At 39.5% G+C, this 25,787-nt stretch overlaps 2 protein-coding genes and 1 non-coding gene across 7 annotated transcripts; 1 reads left to right on the top strand and 2 right to left on the bottom strand.

The window, feature by feature from the left end:
* The first annotated feature begins 4,882 nt into the window (after positions 1 to 4,882).
* On the top strand, positions 4,883 to 4,963 carry TRNAL-AAG. The gene has a single exon. It is a non-coding gene; the product is annotated as a tRNA-Leu (tRNA).
* A 346-nt stretch (positions 4,964 to 5,309) lies between these two features.
* On the bottom strand, positions 5,310 to 10,156 carry LOC104436825. 2 transcript variants are annotated; one of them, XR_724119.3, is made up of 8 exons: positions 9,878 to 10,155; positions 9,679 to 9,805; positions 9,158 to 9,271; positions 7,521 to 7,719; positions 7,370 to 7,415; positions 7,193 to 7,268; positions 5,893 to 6,249; positions 5,310 to 5,630 (listed from the first exon to the last, which is right to left on the bottom strand). XR_724119.3 is itself a non-coding variant. In XM_010049682.3 (7 exons), the coding sequence occupies exons 1-7, from the start codon at positions 9,932 to 9,934 to the stop codon at positions 5,984 to 5,986; spliced, it is 885 nt and encodes a 294-aa protein (XP_010047984.2). In that variant the 5' UTR covers positions 9,935 to 10,156; the 3' UTR covers positions 5,811 to 5,983. The 2 variants fall into 2 exon arrangements, 1 of the variants encoding a protein (XP_010047984.2); XM_010049682.3 differs by lacking the exon at positions 5,310 to 5,630 and having other exon boundaries at positions 5,811 to 6,249; positions 9,878 to 10,156.
* Positions 10,157 to 13,127: 2,971 nt separating this feature from the next.
* Positions 13,128 to 18,372, bottom strand: LOC104436823 (zinc finger BED domain-containing protein DAYSLEEPER). Of its 4 annotated transcripts, none has more exons than XM_010049679.3 (3): positions 18,068 to 18,372; positions 15,855 to 15,968; positions 13,128 to 15,442 (listed from the first exon to the last, which is right to left on the bottom strand). In XM_010049679.3, the coding sequence occupies exon 3, from the start codon at positions 15,419 to 15,421 to the stop codon at positions 13,445 to 13,447; it is 1,977 nt and encodes a 658-aa protein (XP_010047981.2). In that variant the 5' UTR covers positions 15,422 to 15,442; positions 15,855 to 15,968; positions 18,068 to 18,372; the 3' UTR covers positions 13,128 to 13,444. The 4 variants fall into 4 exon arrangements, with proteins under 4 accessions (XP_010047981.2, XP_010047983.2, XP_010047982.2 ...); XM_010049681.3 differs by having other exon boundaries at positions 13,128 to 15,428; XM_010049680.3 differs by lacking the exon at positions 15,855 to 15,968.
* Positions 18,373 to 25,787: the final 7,415 nt, after the last annotated feature.

Below are 25,787 nucleotides of genomic sequence, written 5' to 3'. Positions count from 1 at the left end.
AAATTAACGAATGGTAAATTTATCATATTGATTTTGGATTTTGACTTGTCAAATAAATTAGATTTGAGTAAATTTGTTATATGTGTATCAATATAGGATTTTTAATATTAATCAAAAAAATAAAAAAACCTTTTGAAATTTGTTTTGCTCATTCTAGCCTTGTTTTCTCAAAAAGCAATTTATTTGAATATAGAATCATGAGAACACGTTTGATTTGGTGAATTCAAAATTAAAAGGCATGTTTTCACTTTAATAATAGGTTCAACCGGATCCTTCATTCGGGATAAAAACTTAAAAATAACTTCTTTCTTTTTTCAATTGTTATCATGAAAGATTGAAAATAATTGTTATTAAATTATTGAAACAAGTACCATCTTCACTTTTTTAAGGTCTCCTTTGGTTATATAGCATTTTGCAATAGTTATTATATCTCTTATCTTTAAAAAAAAAAAAAAATCGGACCTTTTTTTTTTTTTTAGGTCCCTTTGGTTTCCACCGTGAATTATCATTCCCATTCGACCAAAAAAGAAATTTATCATTGCCAGTATTGTCAATTCCTTGGAAGAGTATTTTCTTTCAATTGTTTTGGATGACTAAATAGTGGTTCTTTTAATTAGACCCCTTAGGGTACTAATGCTTCCTCAGCCATTGAACATGATGGCCGATTCATTTTCAATAAGTAAGAATGAAATAAATAACTGGAAATAGTTTAATTCTTATGTTCTCTTTATTTCACGGAAAATTTGACATTTCTAAAAAAAATTTTTCAAATAATTATTTCTAGGAATATGACTATCTTTCAATGTTTGGTTGAAGTTTAAAAATAAATTGAAAATTCTTTTTTTGTTATCTAGTAAGGAAAATTTGCATTTATTTTCGTAAAGAGACATGTACTTTTCATGTGATATAGGTGCTACGTTTAGTATATCATTAAATATTAGATTATTTTTCCCGAGTTGATTTTTCATAATACAAATACCTCCTATATATTGCAAACAATTTTTTTCCTCTTACAAAACTCGACCTTGGATGCTTAGATCTTGGGCTAGCCTTGGGGTAGTTGGGCTTGGGTGCCCAAAACCTGGACTTAGCCACAAGGGACCAAGCTTTACTGTCAAGGTCCTACTGAGTAGGGATTTGGGCACAGCCACCTAGGTCTTGGGCTTGACAATGATGGATTGAACTTGAGTGTTGGTGACTTAGGTGCAATAGTTGGACACTCAAGCAATTGGCAACCCAAGCATGTTCCAAAATAATTTTTCTATTCGGATCTGCTTTCTATAATAGAAATCCGTTTGATAAACTTATTTCCCTTTTTTTTTTTTTTTAGAATAGATTTCTATTACGGATATATGTTTGGAATAAAAATCAGAAATATAAATTTTCTACTTCTCTATTTCTGGAACGTGAGAAATAAAAATTTTTCTCATCGTTTGCAACCGGTCTTTCATCATTTGTCGCCGACCACCGTCCGTCCGTCGCTAACCCTCGTCGGTCGTGACTTGGGCCATGCAAATCGGTCGCCGAGCCATCACCGCCACCGGCTTCACCGGCACATTTGAAAATATTTCCGCTAGTCATCGGCCGCCGCTAGTCACCCGGCCGCCGCGGCTAGCTGCCGTAGCCGCCATAATTTTCCGCCACCGTTCGAAAGGAAGAAATTTTTGTATCGTTATCAAACGAATTTGATAAAATTTTGTGTCGTTAAAATTTCAAAACTCTTCTAGAAATAGAAATAGAAAAATCTATTTCTGTTCCAAAACTATTTCTACATTTAACAAGTACTTAGGGTTTGTTTGGTAATGCTTTTATTCGTGCAATATTTAAACAAAATTTATATTTTAAATAATTTTTGGCATTACCAAAATTTCTTTCTTTCTTTTTTTTTTTTTATTACTTTTTTTCTTTTTTTCATTTTTTCTTTCTTTCTCTTTTTCTTCTTCTTTCTTCAAGTTGCCGATCGTTGGCCTAAACAAGGGCAACCGGCCTCACCGGAGTGTCGCTAGGGTCCACGACCTCACCAAAGCATCGCCAACCCTTGGTGGGGTTGGGCGAGCCCTTGTTGATGGCCGAGGGAGGCCCGAGCAAGGCCCACTTGGCCATCGATGAGCTCATTGAATTGGTTGCCATCAACAATCGGTGGCGTGGACGGATGGTAATGGCGATGGCGGCGATGAAGAAGAAGAAAGAAGGAAAGAAGAAAAGAAAAACAAAAGAAAAAAAAGACATAAAATAGGTTGCTTGATTCTATAATTATTTTTGGGAACAAAGAATCAAGTATTTTTTATTTTTGATTATGTTCTAAATCTATTTTCCGAGAACAAAAAAATAGAAATTTGTTCAAAAAAAAATTTTACTAAATGGCTTTACGTTCCAAATTACTTCCAAGAACAAAAGAACATAAATTATCATTGTTTGGCAAGTTGCCAAATAGACCCTTAGAGACTAACATTGGAGTCAAACCTCGAGGGACTTGGCCTAGCCTTTATGAATCCAAGCTTGGTCGTTGAGGAACCCAACCCAATCTTGATGGAATTGTGCTCAGTGCGCGATGACTCGAGTGTAGGAGTTGGGTACCAAGGCATGATTGTTGGGATCCAAGAATGACTACTAGATATAAGGCCCACCTCAAGGTAACTAGCACTATAGCCTTCATGGACTCAGGCTTGGCCTTTGAGGATCTAGGCTCAAACTTGATGGACCTAGGCCCAAGGATGGTGACTTGGGCGTGGAGGCTGAGCATGGTTGCCAAGATCCGGGCAAAGGCACCAATAGCCTAGGCTTCAACAACTTGAGTGTTGGAGTCAAGTACACAAGCACTACCCTCAAGGCCTGTAACAAGATTGGAGTCTTAGCTTCGACCTCGAGGAACAAGACCCAGCCTTGTGAAGCTTGGCAAGGAACCAAACTCAGCCTCATTGGACCCAAGCCCAGGCATTGGTGACTTGGACATGAGGGTTGGGCATGGCCATTGGTTGGGCACAAGCATTGATGTCCCGAGATTTGGTAACTCGAGTGTAGGAGCCGAGTAAATAGACACGGCCCTTAAGATCCATGCACAAGCATTAGGATCTTTAGCTCAACTTCAAAAGATTGAGGCTAACCCATTTGTCAAATCGGAGGAAAAACGATCACTTTGGTGCTACCGATGAGAAATTTCGGCCAAAATGATTATGTGACTTTTATATTTTTTTTAAAAATCGATAAACCCTTTAAACGACGAAAATGACGTCATGGAACTAATTTGGGATTGAAATTAGGGTTTTTTTTTTGTTCATCCTCGTTGACCTAGCTTGCTCAGCCATTGTCGCTCCGCCATCGTGCTTGGCCACCGTCGCTCCGCCATCGTGCTCAACCACTGTTGCTCCACCACCATCGCTCGGGAAAATCTAAGCATGAAGATGGTGGATTGCTGCCATTCCCAAGCCTAATCGTCAAGGACCAAGGCTTATTTTTCAAAAATTTTAGGTGATCCGGGTGCCAAAGTGAACGCCGTACACAATTTATGGCACTAATAGTATACTTCTCCCTATTTAGTTGTATTTGAAAATTAATTTCTGAATTTTACAACAACCAAAAATGTCATATTCCTAAATCTAAATATAAATTTTTTGTTGGTTATGAAAAGATTTTTTCGTTAAATCATTTTCTCAAACAATCCAAACGCTAAAAAAAAAAAAGCAAAATATTTACTGACAAGAACTTCTCCTGAAGCCTTAAATAAACTTGAAAAGCTTTTCCAACTTATTGTTGACCAGCTATAATGGATCTTATAATAGACAAAACGAGGTTCAACTCCAAGTTCTTATTGAATCGTATATTTGAGTCTGTACGTTGAGGAAGGTAGCCAAAACAACTGGAAGTCTATCGACTATTTGATTAGAACCGAAAAGTTCACATGAAGCTCAGCACAGCATGGTAAAAAATTAAGTCTGCACGGAGAGTAGCAATAGTAGTAGCAAGAGTAGCAATCGGCAAGAATGAGGGGATGATTTGTGTTAAGTAAAATAAAGAAAAGGTCTTATTAAAAAGTACACTCTAGGGCACTTATTAAACATAGTTAATGGAGGAATATCGAATTAATAGACTGATCATACATATCATGAAGATAACCAGTACACTCAAAACTGCAATATTTTTAGGCACTAAGGCTATTTATGTTTGTATAAGAAAAGGCGGCCCACGCTTGCTTGCTTTAATAATGCCGTCGACAAAAAGACAGGTGGAAAAGATTATCACCTAATTCTTCTCTTTTGATTCGCAGCTCTTTTCTAGATTAATGATTTGTTTTTCCCATTCCATCGTCTCCCAAATTGCTTTTGTGAACTGTGATCTCCTGTCAAGTGTGCCTAGCACCATGACACGAGTTGTTTCGTAGTGTGCTGAAGAGAGAATGTCAAATGATACACTAGGAGAAACATGCTCAGGAAGATCACTTAAGTACCGCTTTTTTGGGCGTCTTGGTTTGTGTAACTAGCAGATTCAGCTAATCCGGCAATGCAACAGATCGTGATGATAACCAGCACAATCAGTCCCTCGCATCTCCCCAACTGAGTGTGAGTCTTTACTTGCTCGGAGCATCAAGAATGACAACAACAAAATGTGATGAGTTCGTGAGACTCAAACCCTAGAAGGGAAGTGTAAATAGTAGCACAATCACCATAGAGTCTATCGGTAAAGCACTTACTTTGATGCCCTGGCATACAGATACCAATTGCAATTCTCTCTCCGTATGCAACCCACTTCCATCCCCTGGCCATTTTTCGGAAAGATTTGATCCTCCCAGTTATCTATGGTTGTCGCCAAGCATTGAAGCCCGATAGGATTGCCACATCCACAGTTATTAGTTGTGTGCAAGACTAACTCTTTCCTAAAGCAACAAGTTGAGATGGCCGAGTTGGTCTAAGGCGCCAGATTAAGGTTCTGGTCCGAAAGGGCGTGGGTTCAAATCCCACTCTCAACAATCCTTAAAATATTTTTTTTACCAAAAAAAAAAAAAAAAAAAACTCTTTCCTAAAGCGAAAAATCACAAGACAAAACCCCTCCCCATATAGTTGATAGATTCTCTTGCTGTGTGCGACAGTTAATGAACCAAATCATAAACAAAACTTTAGTTAGTTTTTCTTTTCTTTCTTTAACCCAAATATCTAGAGCAACTTCTGAAGTTCACTAGCACATAAATGAGGCATTAGAAAGCTTTTACAGGGCTATGTCTGGAAGACAAGTACTTCCGTATGCAACTCATTTCTAGCAACAAAATAATTCAATCGATCTCATATTGTTGCAAATATAAAAAGCTGGACAAAAAATTGATGCAAATCTGAGAGAACTTGAAACAAAACTATGATACTGATCTTTTCAACTATCTGAAATTGCAAATACTACACGTTCCTAACCCTCCAACCTTGTTTAATCATTTGTTGATATTTGGAAGGTTGTCTGAGATGGAATGGGACGAATATAAACCACAAGCAACCATGAAAGAATCTTAAGATAAAGCTCTACTCTTCCACTGCCAAAGTTCTAATGTACCTTCAAATCTTCAGAAACACTTCAACACAGTCACGTTTTGGTACTAGCCTCCACCACCCCATGCTGGCATCGCAAACTGCAGAGCACTTCAGTCACGGCTGAGGTAACAGACATTGATGCTATAAGTTTGAAGCACAGTAAATGTACTTAACAAAAATTTAAGGATAGTTATATCTCACAGCGATTTTTATACTTTGACAGCTTATTTACAGCTTATTTACTGCTATTAATCACCATTAGAATGAGATATTGGCATGTGACATTTAGGACCTCCAGGATTAAAGAAATCGGTCCTACTATTCACAAAACATAGAAAACTGAAATGTTGTCAATTGAAAACCGAGCACAAACAGAACATACCGCTTCAAGCAGTTCTAGGAAGCTGGAAGGGCCAGCATCCAACTTCACAAATTCTGTGCCTTGAACGAATCTATTCCTCTTAATTATACAATTAAGGTCGAGATAGAAGCTGTTCCAGCTCTTGCTCAAAGTCTACATCTTCTGCTTCATCTGGTTCCTCCTCCAGCTGATGCGGTACTAATTGCAATTGCTGATGTTGCTGTTTTTCACCACCATGCTGATTGAAACCTATCTGGCGGTAAAGCATGTCTCTCTGCGCAGTCCAGTTATCCTCAATCTTCGTCAGTTCATCTCCAATTGGTTTCTTGTCGAAAGCTATATGTTCTATGTTCTGAACATCAATCACCTCACTAGCCTCTATAACAAGAAAATAAGTAGGACACAGAAAAAAATTGATCAAAGGGAGATAAAGGCACCAAACTCACATTGTAGTTGAATGATAATTAATCCAATATACATATAGAAAAGTTGATAGAATGAGACTTTAAGGTTCTTGTAGCAAGAGGAGCGGAAAAAGGGCAGTCACATGTACTATGAATCACACGCTATCCAGGAAGTATTTTCGTATTGGGGCAAGTAGCTTCTTCCCAGACCTTTAAACTAAGCTCAATGACTAAGTGAAAGAAAAGTGCTTGGGGGAAAGAAGAAATCCTCCTTCATCGCTTATCAGGTGTCATGCACTAGGGATTGATTTTCACCTAGAAAATTTCTGCTACTCTCCCACCCACCAAAGTAAACATAAAGGCCAGAGAGTGATCTTTGAATGCTACTACACGCAATATCAGTTAGGTAAATTTTAGTATAGCAGGACTTGAAACGGCGACCACTAGACTAAAAGCCCTATGCTCTACCAATTGAAATATACATGTCCACCACAAAAGGATGTAGTACAGCCACATAACCACAAGAAAGTTTGTTGTACAGCCATGTAACCAGATAATTCATTAATTAGGACAAAAAAGAAGACTAAAGTACCCCAGACATAGTGACATTGGCTTTTAACTTAAATATATACCTTCCTCGGTCTTTTAGCTAGAATCAAATGTATAACCTCAAACTAATCTGTCTAATTTCTTAATTTAGATATATTTCGAAATAGAATAGTTAGTAAAACTAACATGACATGCTGGAAATTTTACTTTCTAGCCAATTCTTCCTCTCATAATCTAATAGAACTCCGCCTTAATAACGTCCTATTTAAGTGATTTACAATATGTATACTCCAAACAAGGTTCTGAATAAAAATATTATGTTTTGAAAAATCATGAATATGAGAGAGAGAGAGAGAGAGAGAGAGAACCTTTAATGGCTCTTTTCTTGGCCTCAGCATATTCGTTTGACATATTCTTGATCATATCCATATCAATTTCCGTGCCCTGCCATTTATGAAAACAAAAGGGGTGCACCTTTTTAACATCATAGACGTGGAATAAAGACATCAATTTTCTTTTTGTTAGGAAAAGGGAGTTATAGCTACCAAATCCATGTGGAGAAAATGCTCAATCCTTGTATTAGCAAATAACCTGCAGAAGCAGTATAAAGATATGCAACTAATAGTCAGAGGATGCTCTTATCTTTTTACAAAATCACTAACAATGAAAAAAAGAAGAAGCTGTGAGGTAATTTACTTCTTATAAGCTACTTGAACACGTGCATTCTGTAGTTCCATAAGTTGGTTTACTCTTTCTGTAATAGAGCCTTCATTGATTTCAACAGCCCCAAATAGAAACATGTTATTTTCTAGCATTTTCTTAACCAGAGGCGATACCACTGTTATTCCTTCAACTTTTGCACTAGCAACAAGTTGCTTAAGATTCTTCAGCTCTCCTGATAGAAGGAAACATACATAAGCATAAGACAAAGTTTAAAAAAAGGTAAGGTGGTGGCAAATGAATGATAAGCAAATTTATGGCCTGAGAAGAGACAGTTGCTTGATCATTCAAAATTCTTGGTAGGATTCAATATCCTAAAAACACTTGAAACCTAGGCCTAATCCAAGAAGGCAATGAACCATTTGAGATAATGGTTAAACACACTCTAATATCCATCATACTGTGGCGTGACAGTGGAGCAGCTCCAATGCCAATAAAACTCTGTTAGGAAATCTGACGCGACAGCAGAAGCATAAAGACCAGTATTATTCATTTTGGAGGAAGGGTTGGGGTCCGATGTAATTTCTTTCGGGGGGGTCTACTCAAAATCCAATTTCAGAAATTTTGTAGGGGTGGTTTGGTAGAGCCAAACAACAACTCAATTGACAATTCAATCAAAATCCAAGATCAGCTTCTTCTGGAGATGATGAGTATCCAAGAAATTGATGAGTAAGAGACTACACAAGACTAGCGAATAGAATTTCACTATATGATAGTAGAACATCTTTAAGTAGCAAGAAGAGCAAGCTGAAGCAAAGATTACTGCCATAAATCAATTGACAAGAGCTCAAATCTATACCATGTATGCTGCTTAACTCCTTGGATGGTGAGCTAGGAACATGTTAAAAAAGGTAAGAATTTTGAACCCTCTAGTTGTATAATTTCAAGAACAGAACATGCCTAGGGCTAGACGTATCCTACCTTCCAGAAAGATTATTAACAGACGCAACATGGATATTCACAAACAAAATTACCTATAAAAAAAGTCAATCACAAAGAGGACAATCAAATTGAAGCTACTGAGAGACAAAAGTACTGTTTGTTTCTGACTCATTGTTTCAATTAAAATCCCCATTTGTAAGGAGAAAATCTATTTTAATACTAAAAGTAAATCTAGCTCCCACTTCCATTGTTCAGGATAGAAGAAGGTGAAGATCCCTAGATCAGTTTAGAAGCCATAGCTAACATGTATTAAGCTGAAAATTCATAAGGTCCCACGAATAAGGATTTTTCTGTTCTATTTTAATTGATATTGACTAGGAAAAGTCAATGAAAATCTTTCAAGGACATCTTAAATTTATGGTGGCGCAGAGTGCATATACTTTCAGGTTATCGTTCTTTATCGCCTATAGAACTCTGCTAAGCTCAGTTACAAAGGCTAAAGTGGGGAGAACATAACAGACTAACACTGAAAAGCTTGTCAAACAGAGCAGCTCAGCCAGACTAATGAAGTAGCTTGGCCATCAGTACACAGACAAGTTCTAAGAAAAGGTTTACGTTTTTCCTCTGCAAAGTGAAAACAGAATCTCAAAACAATAGCAGGGACTGAGCACGGAAAACAATTCTCTAAGATACACCAAAAGCAAAATCAATGTGATCACAGAATATCTTACCCAGAGAGAGATAGATTCTGAAAGGAGGTTTGAATGGTTGAGTTTCATAAAGACAGTAAAGGCAATACAGCCCACCTAACCGGCGAGATAGAGACTCTGAGTTGACCATGTGACCTGCAAAGACCCCAGCCATAGTCACGGTCTTGTATGAATATAAAGTGAACTTGCAAGAGATGCTAGTAGTTCTTAAATTTTTCAAGTCACTTAGATGACAGATACATGTAAACCACCAAGGCGCTAAACAAAGTTCTTTTCACCCAAAAGAGAGCAATCACTTCCAATGTAAAACTGCTCAAATAGAGTCATCAACTTCCTTAAAGGCAAGCCTTTTCAACACCCCATTTATATCCAAGTCTCGATTTTTATTTCTATTTTTTGGCTAAATTGAATTCAAGCAAATTACAATCAGGCAAAGCAGCATTCCTCGACTCAATGCTGGACGCCCCAAACAAGTCGACGCACCCGCCCCCACAAGCCAAAACCGCGAAAGCTTTCGAGTCAGTTAAGGATCACTCTCTCACCAATTGACTGAGAATAGAGCGTCTGCATGAAGAAGGTCAAGTTGGACGAAGGACGCGCCTCGTAAATGTAGGAGAACTTCCTGGACATCCATATGCGCTTCATGTCGGCTAAAGCCCTCGATCCGCCCTGCACGTAAAAGCCCACGTCACCTCACGACGCTTAGACGAGAACAGCCGCCCCTGGAACCGAAGGATTTACCTGAGCGAACTCGTTGATGAGCTCGTCGACGTCCTGCTTGAACGGGGAGAGATCCATCGCGGGTCAGACGCCGGCCGGGTCTTCGACGGGGCCGGAACAGCGACGAGCGCTCTTGCGCCGGCGAGCGCGGCGACGGCTGCCCGCGCTTCTTCGGTGAGGAGCCTTCACGGGAGCTACGCCGCCGAAGAGGCTCCAGCGGCCTCGGGGAGACGATTCCGGTGGCCGCGGGCGAGCGGGTCGCCGGCGGAGGGAGGCGGCGGAGCTCCGTTGGCGGGCGAATTTGAGCGGGTCGACAGGCGTGACGATGAGTAACAATAAATAAAAAATAAACCGAGATCCACCTCGTGTAGTATTTTTTGGAATTGAGAGATAATATAAATAGTTCATAAACTTTAGAGGAGAGGGGTCTCGTTTTCCCGTTTATATGTTGGGTTAAATTGAACAAATTAAAATTTATGAATCACATTAAAAATTAAGTTAAAATTTAAAAACCATTTATATTAATATTCATTTGAAATTTAATGTTCATCCGAGTACAACATCAATCACTTGCCATATTTGCAAGATCAACAACCTAGATTGAACTATGGTAAGTATTCGAGAGGTAGGATCGATCTTTGCATCAAGTATGGGATAATGTCGGAATGAATCGCAACTTGCATTCGATGATACGATGATGGATGGGGGCCACTCCAGATGAGTAATAATAATGGTTCTAGCTGAACATTTCTATCGCAAGTATGAAACTTTTATGGTAGTGCGCTAGGAGAAGTTGCTTGCACTAATCCCCTCATTCCATTCCATTCCTTTTTTTTTGATGATCCAGGAACCCGCGCACCGTCTCAACACGAAGCAGCCCCAAAAGGCTCGGGGTAACGGAGGGTAAACCCTGAAGATAACATGTGCTAACGACCACACACGTGGCACCGAGTAAGTCACTCTGCGATGTCCGGGAATTGAACTCCTCCCCTTGCATTAGGGGGAGAAGCTCGCCACCAGCAGCGCCACCCAGGTAGGTGGTCTCATTCCTTTCTTTTTATTAATTAAAAAATAAATAAAATAAAAAGTTCACGACAATTACGGCCATAATTAATATCAAGACCTCATGCCGATATTTTTGGGTGCATTTAGAAAGACTTTTGGGAAAAGTCTTTGTGGAAATTGCAAAGACCAAAATGCAAGTTGTGTTTGGTAAATCTATCTATGAAAGTCCATTGTGAAGTATTTTTGTGCAAAATAGTATTTTGGTAAATTAAATTTGCAAAAAACTCCAAAGGAAAAAAAAGGAGAGTTGGCCGGCCAAAAGCTTTGCCGGTTACCGCTGGCCAAGGGCTTTGCCGGTTACCGTCGGCCAAGAGCTAATAGTTGCCAACGAAGGTAGGTGGTTCGGCGAGGGGGAGGTGGCACGGCGAAGGACAGCATTTGGCTAGGGTCACGACCCTCGCCGCACCATCGCGAGACCCACCACGCCGCGGAGGTCGCCGGCGACCCAAGCGACCTTCGCGACCTCGATGACCCGGATCCGGTTACGGTGAGGTCGCGGAGGTCGTGCGCCGCAACCTAGGCAACCTCCACAACCCGGATCTGGGTCGTAGCGAGGTTGTGGGTCACTTGGGTCGCCGCGACCTCCAGCGACCTTCGCGACCCGCACTGGGTCGCGCGAGGTCGTGGTCGCCCGGAGGTCGCGGCGATAGGCCTCATCGCGACCCGGGCAACCTCTCGGCGACCTCCAATGACCTCCGCAACCTAGATCCGGGTCTCGGCGAGGTCATGGGTTGCTAGAGGTCGCGGCGATTGCCGCGACCTAGGCGACCGACGCGACCTAGATCTGGGTCACACGACTGGTCGGCAATGATCACTGGGGTGCCGCGACCACGTCGGCCTCTCTCCAGCCAGTTGCCGACCCATCACAACCTCGCCGGCGACCATCTGAGAACTTGACGAAGAAGACGATGAACAATGCATCAGGCCTTCCGAAAATGCTGAAAGCCCAAGACAGCTTAGGACCTGCCTTGGGCTTTCAGCTTACAAAATGCCAGCTTTGCCATTAAGAGACTTGCAAAGTTTTTTCCCAAACGCTTTATTTTTGCCCAAAAGACTTTTGATGGCCAAACCCTTCCAAAGCTGATTCCAAACGGAGCCTTTATGTGATGTATTAGTAAGGACTCCACCCCAATTTAACCAACCTTCTTTAGCAACCTTGTTAACGCAGTTTTCTGTCTCCTAATCTCCAATTACTTGTTGATAATCACAATACATCTAAGATATGGCGGACTTGATTCGTACTTGTCCCAAAACAATGGATATTTTGAATAAGGAACATCACAAAAGAAATAGCATTTTAATTTCTCATTTAATTTTATTTTGACTAAAAGAAAAGGCGAGAAGAGGTGACTCATATCAACAATTCCCCTAGGCATTCTATAGAATTCTACACCTATTGTCAAATATTCGGTTTAAGTCATAACTATGCTCATTTGAGGAACCCATCGCTATTGTACTACCGAATATAAGTCGGTATGAAACTTCAGTCATCCTATGTCTACTGCATGAATCCTGATAAAATTTGACAACTGCTCATCATAGTTGTTGACAAGATTTGATAATTGATGAGATTTTTACTTTCAAGTTACATTTTCTTCAAATTTGTAGAATGTCAACTTAGAATTTTTAGTAGAGCGGGTTTGATATCTGCACTTAACAGAATTAAGCACGTTTGATAACAATTACTTATTTCGACTAAAAAGATTCAATAAAGTCAAAAGATGACTGAATTCATTCAATAGAAAAAATATCCATAGGAAATAAGGTGTTGCCTATTGCGTTGCTAAAAACTAATCAGATGTGCTTACAATTCTATATTTAGTAGGAAAGATTACTATTCAATGCACAACCTTCGACTATTATCAAGTAACATTTTATCTTTATCTCAGTACTTAAAATGATCAACTCCATAGTTGGATTCATTTATTTCGTGAACAAAATAATTAAAAAAATTATTTTCCTTTAAAATGATCGTTTGTATTAAATAAAATAATAAAAAATATCTCTCGATTACTAAATTTTATATGCGATATAAGCAATCAATTTCAGAAAAAATATTTTCCAAGTCATTTATTTTTCATGATATAAATACACCTTCAAACAGAGATGTGAGCCTAGAGAAACGTAAGTTTTTATTTTAGTGAGTCCAATGCGAGATCGACGATATCTGAAGACTACGGTGAACTAGGCTTACATGCACCGGAGCACCCAATAAGACTCAGGGAATGCATTAGTTCAAAGCTGAAAGTACACAACTGATATCTCCTGTGCTTTAAGTGCATGCTTTCAAGCTAAGACTCAATCTACTGCAAATCAATGGTAAGAAAGTTTACACCTGAGAGGCATCTCCAGTTGCAGAAAGTATTGAGTTAAAAGAGTGTAAGGTGAACTAACCGAGGTTCAACGATCAAGCATCTAAATTCTAAACAATCCACTCAATGGCAAAGTGGTATTCCGGGAGCCAAATTACAACCTATCAAACCTAGATTTTAGCACAAGTCCAGAATGAGATGAGACCTAAACCTACATTTCCACTTTCACAAGGGCGTTTGATATCTGGGACGAGCCGTACTGTAGCCAGTCCTTAGTGCACAAAAGGGCTTCCACTGTGTCGGGTCGCAGGGAACACCGGTACTTATCCATCTCCTTAGGTGCAGTATCAAATACAGAATCAGGAAGAACAGTAGACACTGGGATAGACAGGATGTCACGAGCCATTTTAGAGAGGGTTGGGTATTTCAGCTTGTTCAGCTTCCACCACCCCAACACATCAAACTCTTGCACTCGGGGCAATAAAGTTTCATCCAGATACTGGTCCAGTTCCGACTTCATCTGCTGGCCACTAGTTTCCATGATGTACATATCGAAATCAGTCAGACCATGGTCTGTCAGAAGATGCCCTCCTTGAGGTGATTCCTCCATCTTGTTTCCATTTTGCCCCTCTTCTGCATAAGTGGGCGTCAGAGGCAATGGAAGTGAAGCATATTCGAGAAACAGCTCATGAATGCCTTCATCAACTATCTTCACATAATTCGGAGCATCTTCACCAAACACTTTAGTGAAACTGAACTCAACAAGCTTCATCTTGAACCGAGGATCCATGACCACAGCCATGGCCAAAACCAGGCTGCAGTCCTTCCAGTATTTATCAATCTTCTCAAGCATCGGCTTGGTAAGATCAGCGATGAAGGGATCCTCGCTCGTGACTGCACGAGCAAGATCTGCTTGAATCTTCCACACTTCATGAAAGAATGTAATTGCAGTAGGGCCGGAAGGAGTTGTAAGAGTACTTGCTGCTTCATAAACAGGTTTTAAGTAGGTACAGAGGGTTTCCACCTGCTTCCACTCTTCCAAGGTCGGGGCTTGCTTGTAATCCGGATCTGAGGTATCCAAGCAAGAGAAAACTTCCTTCAGTTCTGAAGCAGCCACTAGCATTTCATATGTTGTGTTCCACTGAGTTTGATCATCTAAAGAAAGGCTCCTCTCGCTTGGAACTTGCAGCTGTTGCTTGAGATCAATGAACTTTTCCTCGTGTGACTCCGATGTCTTCACATATTTTACACTGTTCCGTATCTTCTTTATAATTGCTTCCCCTGCCCCAAGTACATCCTTCGCCACAGCAGTCAAGGTACGTGCAACACAATTGCTGATCAACAATTGACCATTAAGAATATTAGGGTTCTTGATAGCAAGAAAAGGTTTGAGATTTTCACGTGCTGCTTCAGTCATTGGCTGATTAAAAGTAACAGAAAACAATTTACTCTCCAGATTCCAATCAGCAAGACAGGTAGCAACTGCATGACTTAACGCCGAAAACGGCTCCATTACAATATTGAGAAGCCTGCGATGCATCTTCCAGTCACTATCCATGAAATGGCCAGTCAGAAATAGATAACCCAAACTTTGACTAGAAGTCCAAATATCGACAGTGAGGCAGACTCGTCCTGGCATTCCCTCGATGAACTTCATCACACCTTGCTTTTCACATAGATAAGTTGCTATACAGTCACCTTGTACGGCATTAAAAGAGACCAGATCGAACCGTGGTTGAAGGTTCTGGACAAAAGTCACAAACCCAGGATGCTCAACCATGTGAAGTGGGTAGTCATGCATTATAATCATCTTAGCAATCTCATGGCGACACCGATCCTGGTCGAAAGGTATGAGGGAAACAGCAGAAGTTCTATAGCGACGTTTAGGAGGATCGGAACCCATTCTTCCAGGTGCAGAGTATGGTGTGATCTGATTCTTGTCTTGGTTACGTAGAATAGCAGGACAGGTGCCCTTCGCAATATGACGTTTGAGGTGGCTGGTGCCAGCGACCTTTGAGCCAGTGCTATAAGCAAAACTTTGCTTGCACTGCTTACAGCATGCCCTTCTACATCCAGGACCCACGGTTTCTATTGTGAAGTGTTCCCAGACGATGGACTTCTTTTTTCTCCGCTTGTTGGGCTGTGTTTCGGGAGTTTTCACGTTGTTGTTTTCTTCTGGGGTTGCCATCTTCTATCTAAAAACAAATTCCTGCCCAATAAAGTCAGAGACAAAACAAGAAAAGAAAAATGAAAGGTACGGAAGAGAACGAGATATGGAATATTGGCAGCATAAGGCAGATATATTACATAAATCACTGATGAATGGGCTTGAACCAAAATTAGAGTAAGATATGAACAGAAGAACTGTACAAGGACTAAAAGGCTTGGAAAATAGTTGACACAATGGTGGCCAATCATAAGGTACGATTGATGAATTAGCTTTCAATATGATGAGGAGAGTTTAGACAAGTCAAGCTAGCAGCAAAACATCATTTTCTGCTTCATATTGCATTATGTAGGTCAGGTATCCACTATAGTGAATGTTCCTGCATAAAGTCCACACCAGAAGCACTCCAAAAACACAAAGGCGTATTCAGAGTAGTAGCTTTAACATTTGATACCTCATCTCACAGATGCAACAGGAGTTATCTTGGTTGGTGGTTGGTGATCTATGTGTCAAGAAAGAACCAACTTGCGTCAGCCTCTTAGTTATAAAATTCTAACCCTCGATCTGGCTGAAAAGTGCAAACAACAGTAGGCTAATGAATCTTTTTCACAAGCTAATTTGACTTCTCATAAAAAAAAAAAAACCAAAGAACTTAGACAAATCATCTTAGTCCCCTAGATATATCAAACAAGCGAAGCCAAAGAACTTACATGAGAATGACAAGAAAGGGAACTACACAAATCATCCTAGTCTCCTAGATATATTAAACACAAAACAGCATCCGAGGAGGTAGAAACTCTACATATTGAACAAAGGAAAACTCCAAGCATATCCCAATTACAGAGTACCAATGACAGAAGCGAAACTACAGTGATCGCTAATGCCTTTCTTAGTCGATGAAATAGAAGTAAAAACTTGGAAGGCATGTGTTGGTATTGAACTTGCACACACCACTTTTCAGTCAATTGAAAATTTTCAGAATTTGCCAGAGATGATCCTTTAAAAAGTTTGCCAGCAAGCAAAGCAAGAAACTAACCCTCTCCACTACATCTTTTTTCAAATTCAATGAGTCCCGTTCACGTTGATCATATCTCCCACTCCTACCTCATATAAATCTTGATAACTGCCTTAGTCCTTGGCAGTTTGAATAATTAACAAGTGACGGTAGTAGACAACATGCAATCTTCGTGTCACACCCTCCTACAGCTTAGAGGTCAATAAGTAGCCTAGCGTTCATTCATTCTTTGAGACATCATATCTCATGTCAGTGGGACATGTAGTTATGTTTCACCACACAGAGTAGACAAGCTACCAACTTTCAGACAACAGAAACCGAAACATACAGTGATTCCATCAAAAACAAAACATACTGTAATTTCTATAATAATTTCGAGAACGACGTGTTCATCCATTCCTCCTTGTGTACCCACATTCCCAGCATCGATCTTCTCATAAACTAAATTAGCTACCAAACGAAAACAAACCATACAGACTGAAATTGCCCCTCCTTGTCCGTTTAAACCACACAAAACACATGCATAGCTCGAAATACACCACACCCGGTTCCTCTAAGCCTACATCCTCAGATGGTTATTTCTCAGAAGAAAGAAAGAAGGAAGGAAAGAAAGAAATCAACACATCTTTAGACATTATGTCCTGACAAGCTAACTGAACTACCGTCTTCTTCCCTTTTCTTCCGCATCCGTTTTTCTTTTTTTCCTTCGCTTAGCTAAACGTTAAAAAAAGTTGGGCCACACATTCCTCCCCTCAGCCCACCATAGCCGCCCTCCTCCATAAAAAGGGTCGCTGGCTCCACCAGGTTTCAGGCCAACAGGCCCTCCCGCGGGCACAAGCATCTAAAAACAAAACCCTTGGGCGAGTCAGCCAGCCAGCAACCAAAAGCCAACCACACCCACTCGTACCATCACCCAGTTCCCACCTCCCACTTCCAGATAAAAGAAGGGGGGACATACCCAGCGGAACACAACGAAGCTAAGTTAGGACCTTTTGGGCCCAAGCAAAGCCTAATAAGCCCGGCCCGATCGCCTAGTAGTCCTCCACACCAACCACGCAGGACCCTCCTCCTCTCCAGCTCAATTCGGTCGCTCGCTCCCTCCTCCCATGGTCAGGAGCAAAAGGTGTACGCAAAGGCCTGTCCTTTTTAAGTTTTCATCGTCGCCTTCGGGCTCGAAAAGCTTTTGGGGGCAGAATAAATCACAGACCGCCGAGATGGAAAAACAGATCTAAGGCGCTCGAATCGAGCCTGGACTCTTTTTAACGAAAATTCAAAAACAACCGGAAACGAAAGCTTTATGTACCGTACTTTCCTGTAGCCTCTCTGGGCTTCACAAAACGCGAAGAACGGAACAAAAAGAAAACCGGGTCGAACGATCGCAGATCTGGACGCCCGAAGCCGAAACGAGCCGGGACTCGACTAAAACCCAGAACGAATCGGAATCGAACGCGGACGCACGAAACGAACCTCGAAAGCAGTCCATCAACAGAGTCAAAACAAGAAAGAAACAAAAAGAAAACAACGACCGATCGTCATCGGGTAACAAAACCCAACCATAACAAGAACAACACCGCGACGCAATCAAAACGCGAAACCAAAGAAGCCACAGAGAGAGAGAGAGGAGAGAGGGGCCCGGACGTCGGCATCATTACCGCTGCGGGAGAACGAAAGGGAGCGCGATCCACGGCGGGGCGGGGCGGGGCGGCGATCGGATCGGGTCCGTCCGTCGCCGATCAGCTGGGCCTCAGATCTAGGGTTTCGTCGGGGCGCGAGCAGGTCCGGGAGAGGAGAGAGAAGTTTGGGGGAAGAGAGAGAAGGGGAAAGCGAGATTGGGCTTGAGACCCGAGACGGAAGTCTGTAATTGGACCGTTCGAATGGGAGGAAAAACGATAAGATGTTGGAGTGGGACTTTTTTGGGTGTGGGTGCGGGGTTTGGGAGGACGAAAACGTGCGGGGGGATTGGTTCGCTTCGTTTCGACTCGGGGTTTCTTTGGTGTTGTGGTTTTGGGCAAACTGGACTCTCGATGGTTTTGAGGTCCAGATGCTTTGTGAAATTCGATTCCTTTCCGGTCCTTCCCCCTCCCTTGGGACCAGAATTTTTGGGAATTGGACCGCCAAGAAAAAGCCCAATCTCACTTTTATTTGGCTACTTATTTCTATGTATTTGTTTATGTAGAGAGAGAGAGAGAAAGAGAGAGGGCATTTTGAAGTGTGTATGGGCAGAGGCCAGTCAATTTTTGGCCCACTGAATATAGCCTAACGCTCCAATTTAGGGGCCCACTTGGGTTTTGGATTTTCTTTTTAACTTTTAGTTGGGTCTGATCAGGCTAACTAGAACATGCTACTAAGGAACTAATTTGGTGGCAGAGATATATAGTGAGGGAAGATTTGGTGCAAAAGAAAAATTAGGGAAGTGGGTAGTCGTCGCCTTTTCGTTGGCCTAACTTCAAACCTTCCGAATGACGAAGAGGGGATCGGGTTTTCCCGCCCCATTTTCTCTTCATCTCTATCTTCAAGACCTTGGGTCCTCTTTATATATATTGATTTTGAAAAAGTCTTTTAGATAGAATGACGGTTAAGGGAGTAATTTTCCTTTTCTTCCTTAAAAATATCATGTTGGATTATAATTTAAATGAATGAAAATATATTCGTATGAGTTTGGTATCTTGAATAATTCAATTAGGGTGCCTTTCAAAAAATTATTGCCAAGCTTTTTAGTACATGATCATAGAGTCCATAATTTGTGCTCCTCCTTTCTTGCTTAGAAATAGAGATTTTAAGAAACAAGAAAAAACATTTCAATCAACAGATATTTTATCGTTCCGTAAACACTAGTCCATATAAAAAAAAAAAAAAAAAAACACTAGTCCATATAGCAGATACGATTCGCAATAGTATTTCTGAAAACAGTGGATCTTCATGCTAGATACAGTCAATATGCCAAGAAAAGGGAATAGGCCTACGGTTTACAAATGCCAATAGGGGTTTCGATCATTCACCATGCTTAAAAATTAGTATTTAGATACTTTATTCCTCAGAAATTCTTAAGAATAAGGACGCTACCAGCGACAATATTGTTATACGGTGTCCCACTTTTTGCAAATAACTTACGAATGCCTTCTTTGATGTCCAAACTTTCCATAATCATTCGTTCAAGTAAGAACCAGCGAATTGACTCGAGTAAGAATTCTTCTTGACTCAGGTGAAATATAAATCAAAAACCACATTATTTTGGTCATTGTCTACCCCGAATTACTTGCCATGTAGGATTTGTTAATCTTTAAAAAACAAGCCACGTAGCATCCTCAAATCCACCATGTCACATTATTTCTATTGATGCGGAAATAAATTCATCCATCAATAAGGATCGACTTCAACGCATCAAATTAAAAGTCGAGGGAACTCATAGCACCATCAACTTGATGGCATCAAGACGATTTCTTTATTTTCTTCGAGTCTGGTTGGCACAGCTGTAGCTACAGCTGTGAATACATGCATCTTACAATACATCTTTTGAAGGTGCTATATGAGGAAAAATTATTTAAAAAGTTCCAAACATATTGTAATTATGTCAATACAGACTTAATTTTTTTTTTGGCCTATTAAATTATAAACCTTCTGAATTTTTTTCTAATTCAATCTCAATTTTGGCCGAAAACCGTTAACATAGAAATTTTTAATAATATATTCATATTTTTTTTTAATAATTTTTTATTTTTTATTTTCTTTCTCTTTCTTTCTTTTTCCTTTTTTTCTTCCTCTAGCAGATCCTTGGACCTCTGCAATTGGGTAGAGGTAAGAGCCGCCAAGGTTTACCTTGCTGGCCTCACTTGTCCTTAGTGAGGCTTAACAAAAAAAAGGAAAAAAAATAAATTTGAAAAATATTATTAAAGTTGTTTATGTCAGCATCAATCATACTATATAGAACAACTGGTGTCCATATCATGTCATCTATGCTATGTCACTAATTTCTTGCTAAAATTGCCTAAATAGACTAAATTTAGAAATCGTTAAAAGGTGTAGAACTAAATTGACAACTTACCAAAATGTTTAGGATTAAATTAATACAATTGAAAAGTTTATAACTAAATTCACTACCATACGATTGGTTTAGGACTTTTTGATCATTTTCCTTGCATTCATATGCCTTAGACATTCTTGACTCGAGTACATGCTCACCTCAATATCTCTCCTTCCCTTCCTCGATGCCTCTTCCATTTCTCTCCTCTCCTTTATGAATGGAAACCCCATCAATCCATATTCCGATATCCATGTTTATGTCTATATTATTAAAACTATTGCAATACCCCATTTTCTACCTAACCATTCCTGGCTCGGGGACATACTCATTTCTCACATCCTTCACCTTCCTCCCCAGCATCTCTTCTCTCTTCCTTAATGCCTCTTTGATTTCTCTGCTCTCTTCACTCCATACTCTGGTACTAATGTTTATGGCCGTATTACTAGAACTTTTGCAATACACCATATTCACCATATAATAATTATAAAGATCATGTCAATGTTGTGATTATCATAATTATTATTTCATATGTTTTATTATTGTTATTATTGCTATTATAAAATTAAGACATATATATACTGTTATTTATTATTCTTTCAATTTTTTTTTAAAGAAACGTTGCTATAACTTTCCTTCTATGGGTTAATATTAATGGAAAAATTGAAATAAACAATAATAACAATAGAATTACGATCATTATCAGTATCATTACTCTAATTAATTTTCAGTTTTTATATTTTTCTTTAAAAAAAAAAATCATAGCTTTGATGAAGAGGGATGGAAGTGACGATGCCGTTGAGTCACATGGTTGAAGGATGGTGAAAATTTGAAATTAAAACTTTAAACAAAAAAGATTGGGGGTGGCCATGACCAATTTTTTTTTTTTTTTTTTTTTAGGGTTGCAAAAAAAAATGTGGACACAATAAAAAACGCATTGGATGATAAGAGGAAAAATAGATGTCAAAGCTATTGGAAAAATTATCCAAAAGTTTTGAGCCTATTATAAATCGGCCAATTCAGTTCTATACTTTTTAATTGTGTTAATTTAGTTCTAAATCTTTTGACACCATACCAATTTAATCTTAAACCTTTTAATTGTGTCAATTTAGTCTTAAACCTTTTAATGATTTTTCAATTTAATCATAAGCCTTGTGACTACTTGCCAATTTAGTTTCAACTAATTTTGGTAAAAATCGCTAACATGAGCGTCAGGCATCCTACGTAGCATGGCCAATGTTAAGGTAAACAAATTTTGTGTTTTTTTCCTTTTTTTTTTTTTCTTTATCTTTGGCCTAAGACCGGTACTTGGCCATGGTGGCAATTGGCATAGGTGAGGGTTGCCCTTGCCCACACTCTCACCCAAGTCACGAGGGTCGAGCCCTCGCCAAATTTGGCAAAGACCGCGACACCTTCAGGAGCCATGATCGAGTACTAGCTACAAGCCAAAGAGAAATTAAAAGGAAAAAGAATTAGAAAAATGAAAAGTTTGTCCAGCATTGGCCAACCCACATAAGATGATTAATGATTAGCCAACGTCTCAAACCTTTGATGATTTGCCAATTTAGTTTTTAACTTTTTAACTATGCCAATTAGTCCTAAATTTTTTTGATGCTTTGTCTATTTAATCATAAATCTTTTGATAATTTACCAACGTAGTCATTTCTAGCTGCCACATGATATAATGTAAAAGTTTGGCAATCAAAGATATTATATAGGATGAACTTGTTAGCCATTATTTGTGGATTGAAATCCACCCTATGGCCATTGAAACATGGCCGCCAATCGAGCGCTCATTAGGAAAATTTGTCGGCTTTCGATGGCGTCTTAACTCGAGACATCTACCAAGTCTAGATTCTTTGGTGGCCCTTGCTCGCGAATGTGAGGAATTAAAGCGAAACGTTCGGGATGAAGCCTCCTGAAGGACTTGGTATCACGCTGAGAACCTGGCACTAGAGTTATCATTTAAGTTATTCGTACATAAAGAAAGAAACATGAAACTAAAAGTTTTCTGTAGATACCAGAATCAATCCAATTATGTTGGTAGGCTGCTCATAGAAAACCGGCACTCTGTTGTGCCCCTTCTCCAAAACCAAGTTCATCAAATATCTGCGTGCTTAGTTTAAAACTTTCTGTTTTAGGTTTTTTCTGTGATTGCTTAGTTAGATCCTTTAGGCTAGTTTGTGCGATGGTGACTTCACAGCCACCGGATCTGATCCAAACTGTCCTAAGTCTATCCCCGACCAAGGTGTGGTCAGGATCAAGAAGACCAGCCGTTAGATCATCTCCAGTGGCTCCAAGGTCCAATCCTTGGGCCTGCCAATAAGTCCTAGGGCCAATTCCGTGGCCAGTCCAAGATCCTTCACCACAATCCATGGCCCATAACTAATTCAAGGGTCGATTCATGACCTATTCCCACCATCGGCATATCGATCCTTAGCCTACTAGTCAGGACCAAATTAAGGGTCTTCATAGTGGCTCACCTATCCTCCCCTCTATGTGGATTTTATAGATTTTGACAAATATTGTCTCACAGATTATTCCTTCTGATCTCTTTTGTTGGTTTTGTAAGCCATGAAATTTTGATGGTAATTACTAATTTAAGGAAAGTTTTGATCATGATTTATCCTCCGATGCATAATAATTGATTTTAACATTTGATCAGACATTGCCTTGTGTGCAACCTCCTAATTCTAATGAATGTTAATATTCTGATTTTTGACTCTCTAAATGGGGTTGTTTTAGGCTCCCAGTAGTTACTTTTTGTTTAAATTTTATTGTATTCCTAATCCTGAACCCATTGGCTATTAGTGAACTACTCGAGCTGCTCTCACAGCAAGATCAGCTCACCGAGTGCCGGCCGAGGGACGAATTAGGAACAATTACTTCGGGAGCCTTCCTCAAGGCGTCAAATAGTCAACTTAGAATTGGTATAAACAAGAGGAATTTGATTTGAGTAAATTTGTCACAAGTGTATCAGTTTGGGATTTTTTTTTTGTCATTTAGGATAAATTTGTCACAAATATATAAGTTTGAGGTTTTTTATGGGGTGAAACTTAGGAAAGCATCCCTTACCAAAAAAAAAAAAAACTTAGGAAAGCATAAAGATGGGCATGATTAGGAGTTAAAACAAAATCACAATTCATTGGTTTAAATTTTTGATTGAAAGTGACTTAAATTGAATATATTAATGAATTTGGCATAAGGCCTTCTCTCAAATGTCACCCTAGGGTGAGTTATTAGGGTAAAAGAAATTTTTTCAGACAAATCTTCATTTTCTAATTTTACATGATTTTATAGGTGTTATAATCTCATATATATTAAATAAATATGGAAATAAAGTTTTTGAACACATTTGTCCCAATAGTTTTCTTATTGTAGGAGGTTTTATAAGAAAAAATATCAAAAGGAAATTTTTCATGGAGTAAAATAAATTTTTTCGGACAAATCTTTATTTTATGATTTCACATGACTTTATAGAGATAGGCAAGATAGAAGGCCGTCTAGTTAATAGGATATTAGTTGATGTGAGAGCAACTTTAGATCTTATGCCCTACCAATACTTTCAGAAAATCGGCAAATATGAGGAAGAGATAAGACCATTCATGAATTACTCATGAACACGCATGTCAATTTCTTTCTACAATAACTTTGTTGTCATCATAGTAGCTACAAACCATCCAATTGAAAATTCTCTTGGTAAAATCGAGAAGACAAAGCCTTTCCTCCTCTTTTCCTCTTTCTTTTTTGCTTATTGACCTGTAGTTTCTTCTCTATTTGTATAGCAACTTGAATTGTGGCCTCAACATGGCCAATTTGGCTTTTCTCGATGACCTCATGGTGATAATCAATACAATATAACCCCAACTTAAGGATTGGCGGGATCGTTTGAAGCACGCGATTGCCATTCGCCTCTCATCTAGAGGATGATGAGTGCATAATCACCATAAACCGGAAGCTTTCTGACTTTCACCATGAATGGTTTCTTATTTCCTACGTAACATGAGTCCAACTTTCTTCTTCCCTTGTGTTGTCTAGTGATCCTCTTCTCATTACGCATTGCCCGCATGATAGAATTATAACGAAATAGGTATTCTTGATTTTGTCTCTTTGTAAGTTTGCAATACCCATTGGAGTGTTTTTACTAAGGGTTAACAAAAGTGAGAAACCCATTCGTAACGCGCAAAAAAAAAGGTGCCTATACTTAAAGTGAAGGCATAGGCAAGAGATAACATGTGCAAGCAACTCTATAAAAACACTTAAGAGGTGTGATTTATAACTTGGAAAAAGGCTTGTTGTGCTGCGTATATAAGGTACGAGAAAAGCAAGAGGCATTGGAATCAAGATGTTGCCCTCCCAACAATCAAAGCCAAATGGAGACCAATTCGACGGTTCGCTTCTGTCCACCGCCGATTTCTTCGATTGGGCAGGTCCCACTCGTCTGCTTTGACAATTTCATCATCCGTTTCCCTTGAACTATCTTCTTCCTCGACGTCTATCCGATCATCTTCCTCTTAAGACTAATATGTTTCTATTGGCAGATAGTGCAAGATCACAACCCTCAGATTATTCTCTTGTTGCTTGCATATTATACGGAACCCACACTTCTTCAATCTTCCTCCACATCAGCAATTTCCAGCCGGAATGACTAGATTGGTAAGTCATTACAATGTTAGGACTAAATTGACATTTTATAAAAATATTTAGAATTGAATCGGTACAATTGAAATGTTTATGACTAAATTGGCAAGTTGTTAGAAGGTTTAGTACTAAATTTGCATATTCTAAATATTTAGGATTGAGTTGATTGTCGAACGATAGATTAAGCACTTTTTGGATAGTTATCCCCCAAGCTACTCAGTAGCTTGGTGGAAGCTATTGTGAATGTATTTCAGCACCGAGGGTGTGAGACCTATGATATTTTTACCAAACATTTCGAACCCAATTTCAAAATTATAGTAATTGCGGAAAAATCATACTAAACACATAATTTTCTTCTGCCATCGCAATGATTTCAACAACAAAACCTTTTGTACTGTTTGTCTTGTCTAGTAGAGATGATCAATGGGCAGGCAGTTCTCTTGGCACACCTAAGTCCAATAAGTAAATGGGTGTGCTTAGGCAATGGTTTAACATGAAAAAGGCCGATCAGCCCATCTTTGGCCTAGATTCAACCTGATCTGACCTGAAAATTCATAAAATATTAATTTTATGAGACGGGCGAGCTTTGGCAACAAATTAGACCCAAGTGGGGTCGAATAGGATTAAGCAACCAAATGGTTCAACTCCAGAAGTTGTCCAAACCTACCTTACTCAGCCGATTCATAGGGGGACCGGTTTGGTTTCCAGTTCTT

The sequence above is a fragment of the Eucalyptus grandis genome, chromosome 3 (assembly GCF_016545825.1).
Source record: "Eucalyptus grandis isolate ANBG69807.140 chromosome 3, ASM1654582v1, whole genome shotgun sequence".
Classification (NCBI taxonomy): Eukaryota; Viridiplantae; Streptophyta; class Magnoliopsida; order Myrtales; family Myrtaceae; genus Eucalyptus; species Eucalyptus grandis.
Note: the sequence above shows the minus strand (reverse complement) of the source record. Positions and strands in the feature narration are given on the sequence as shown.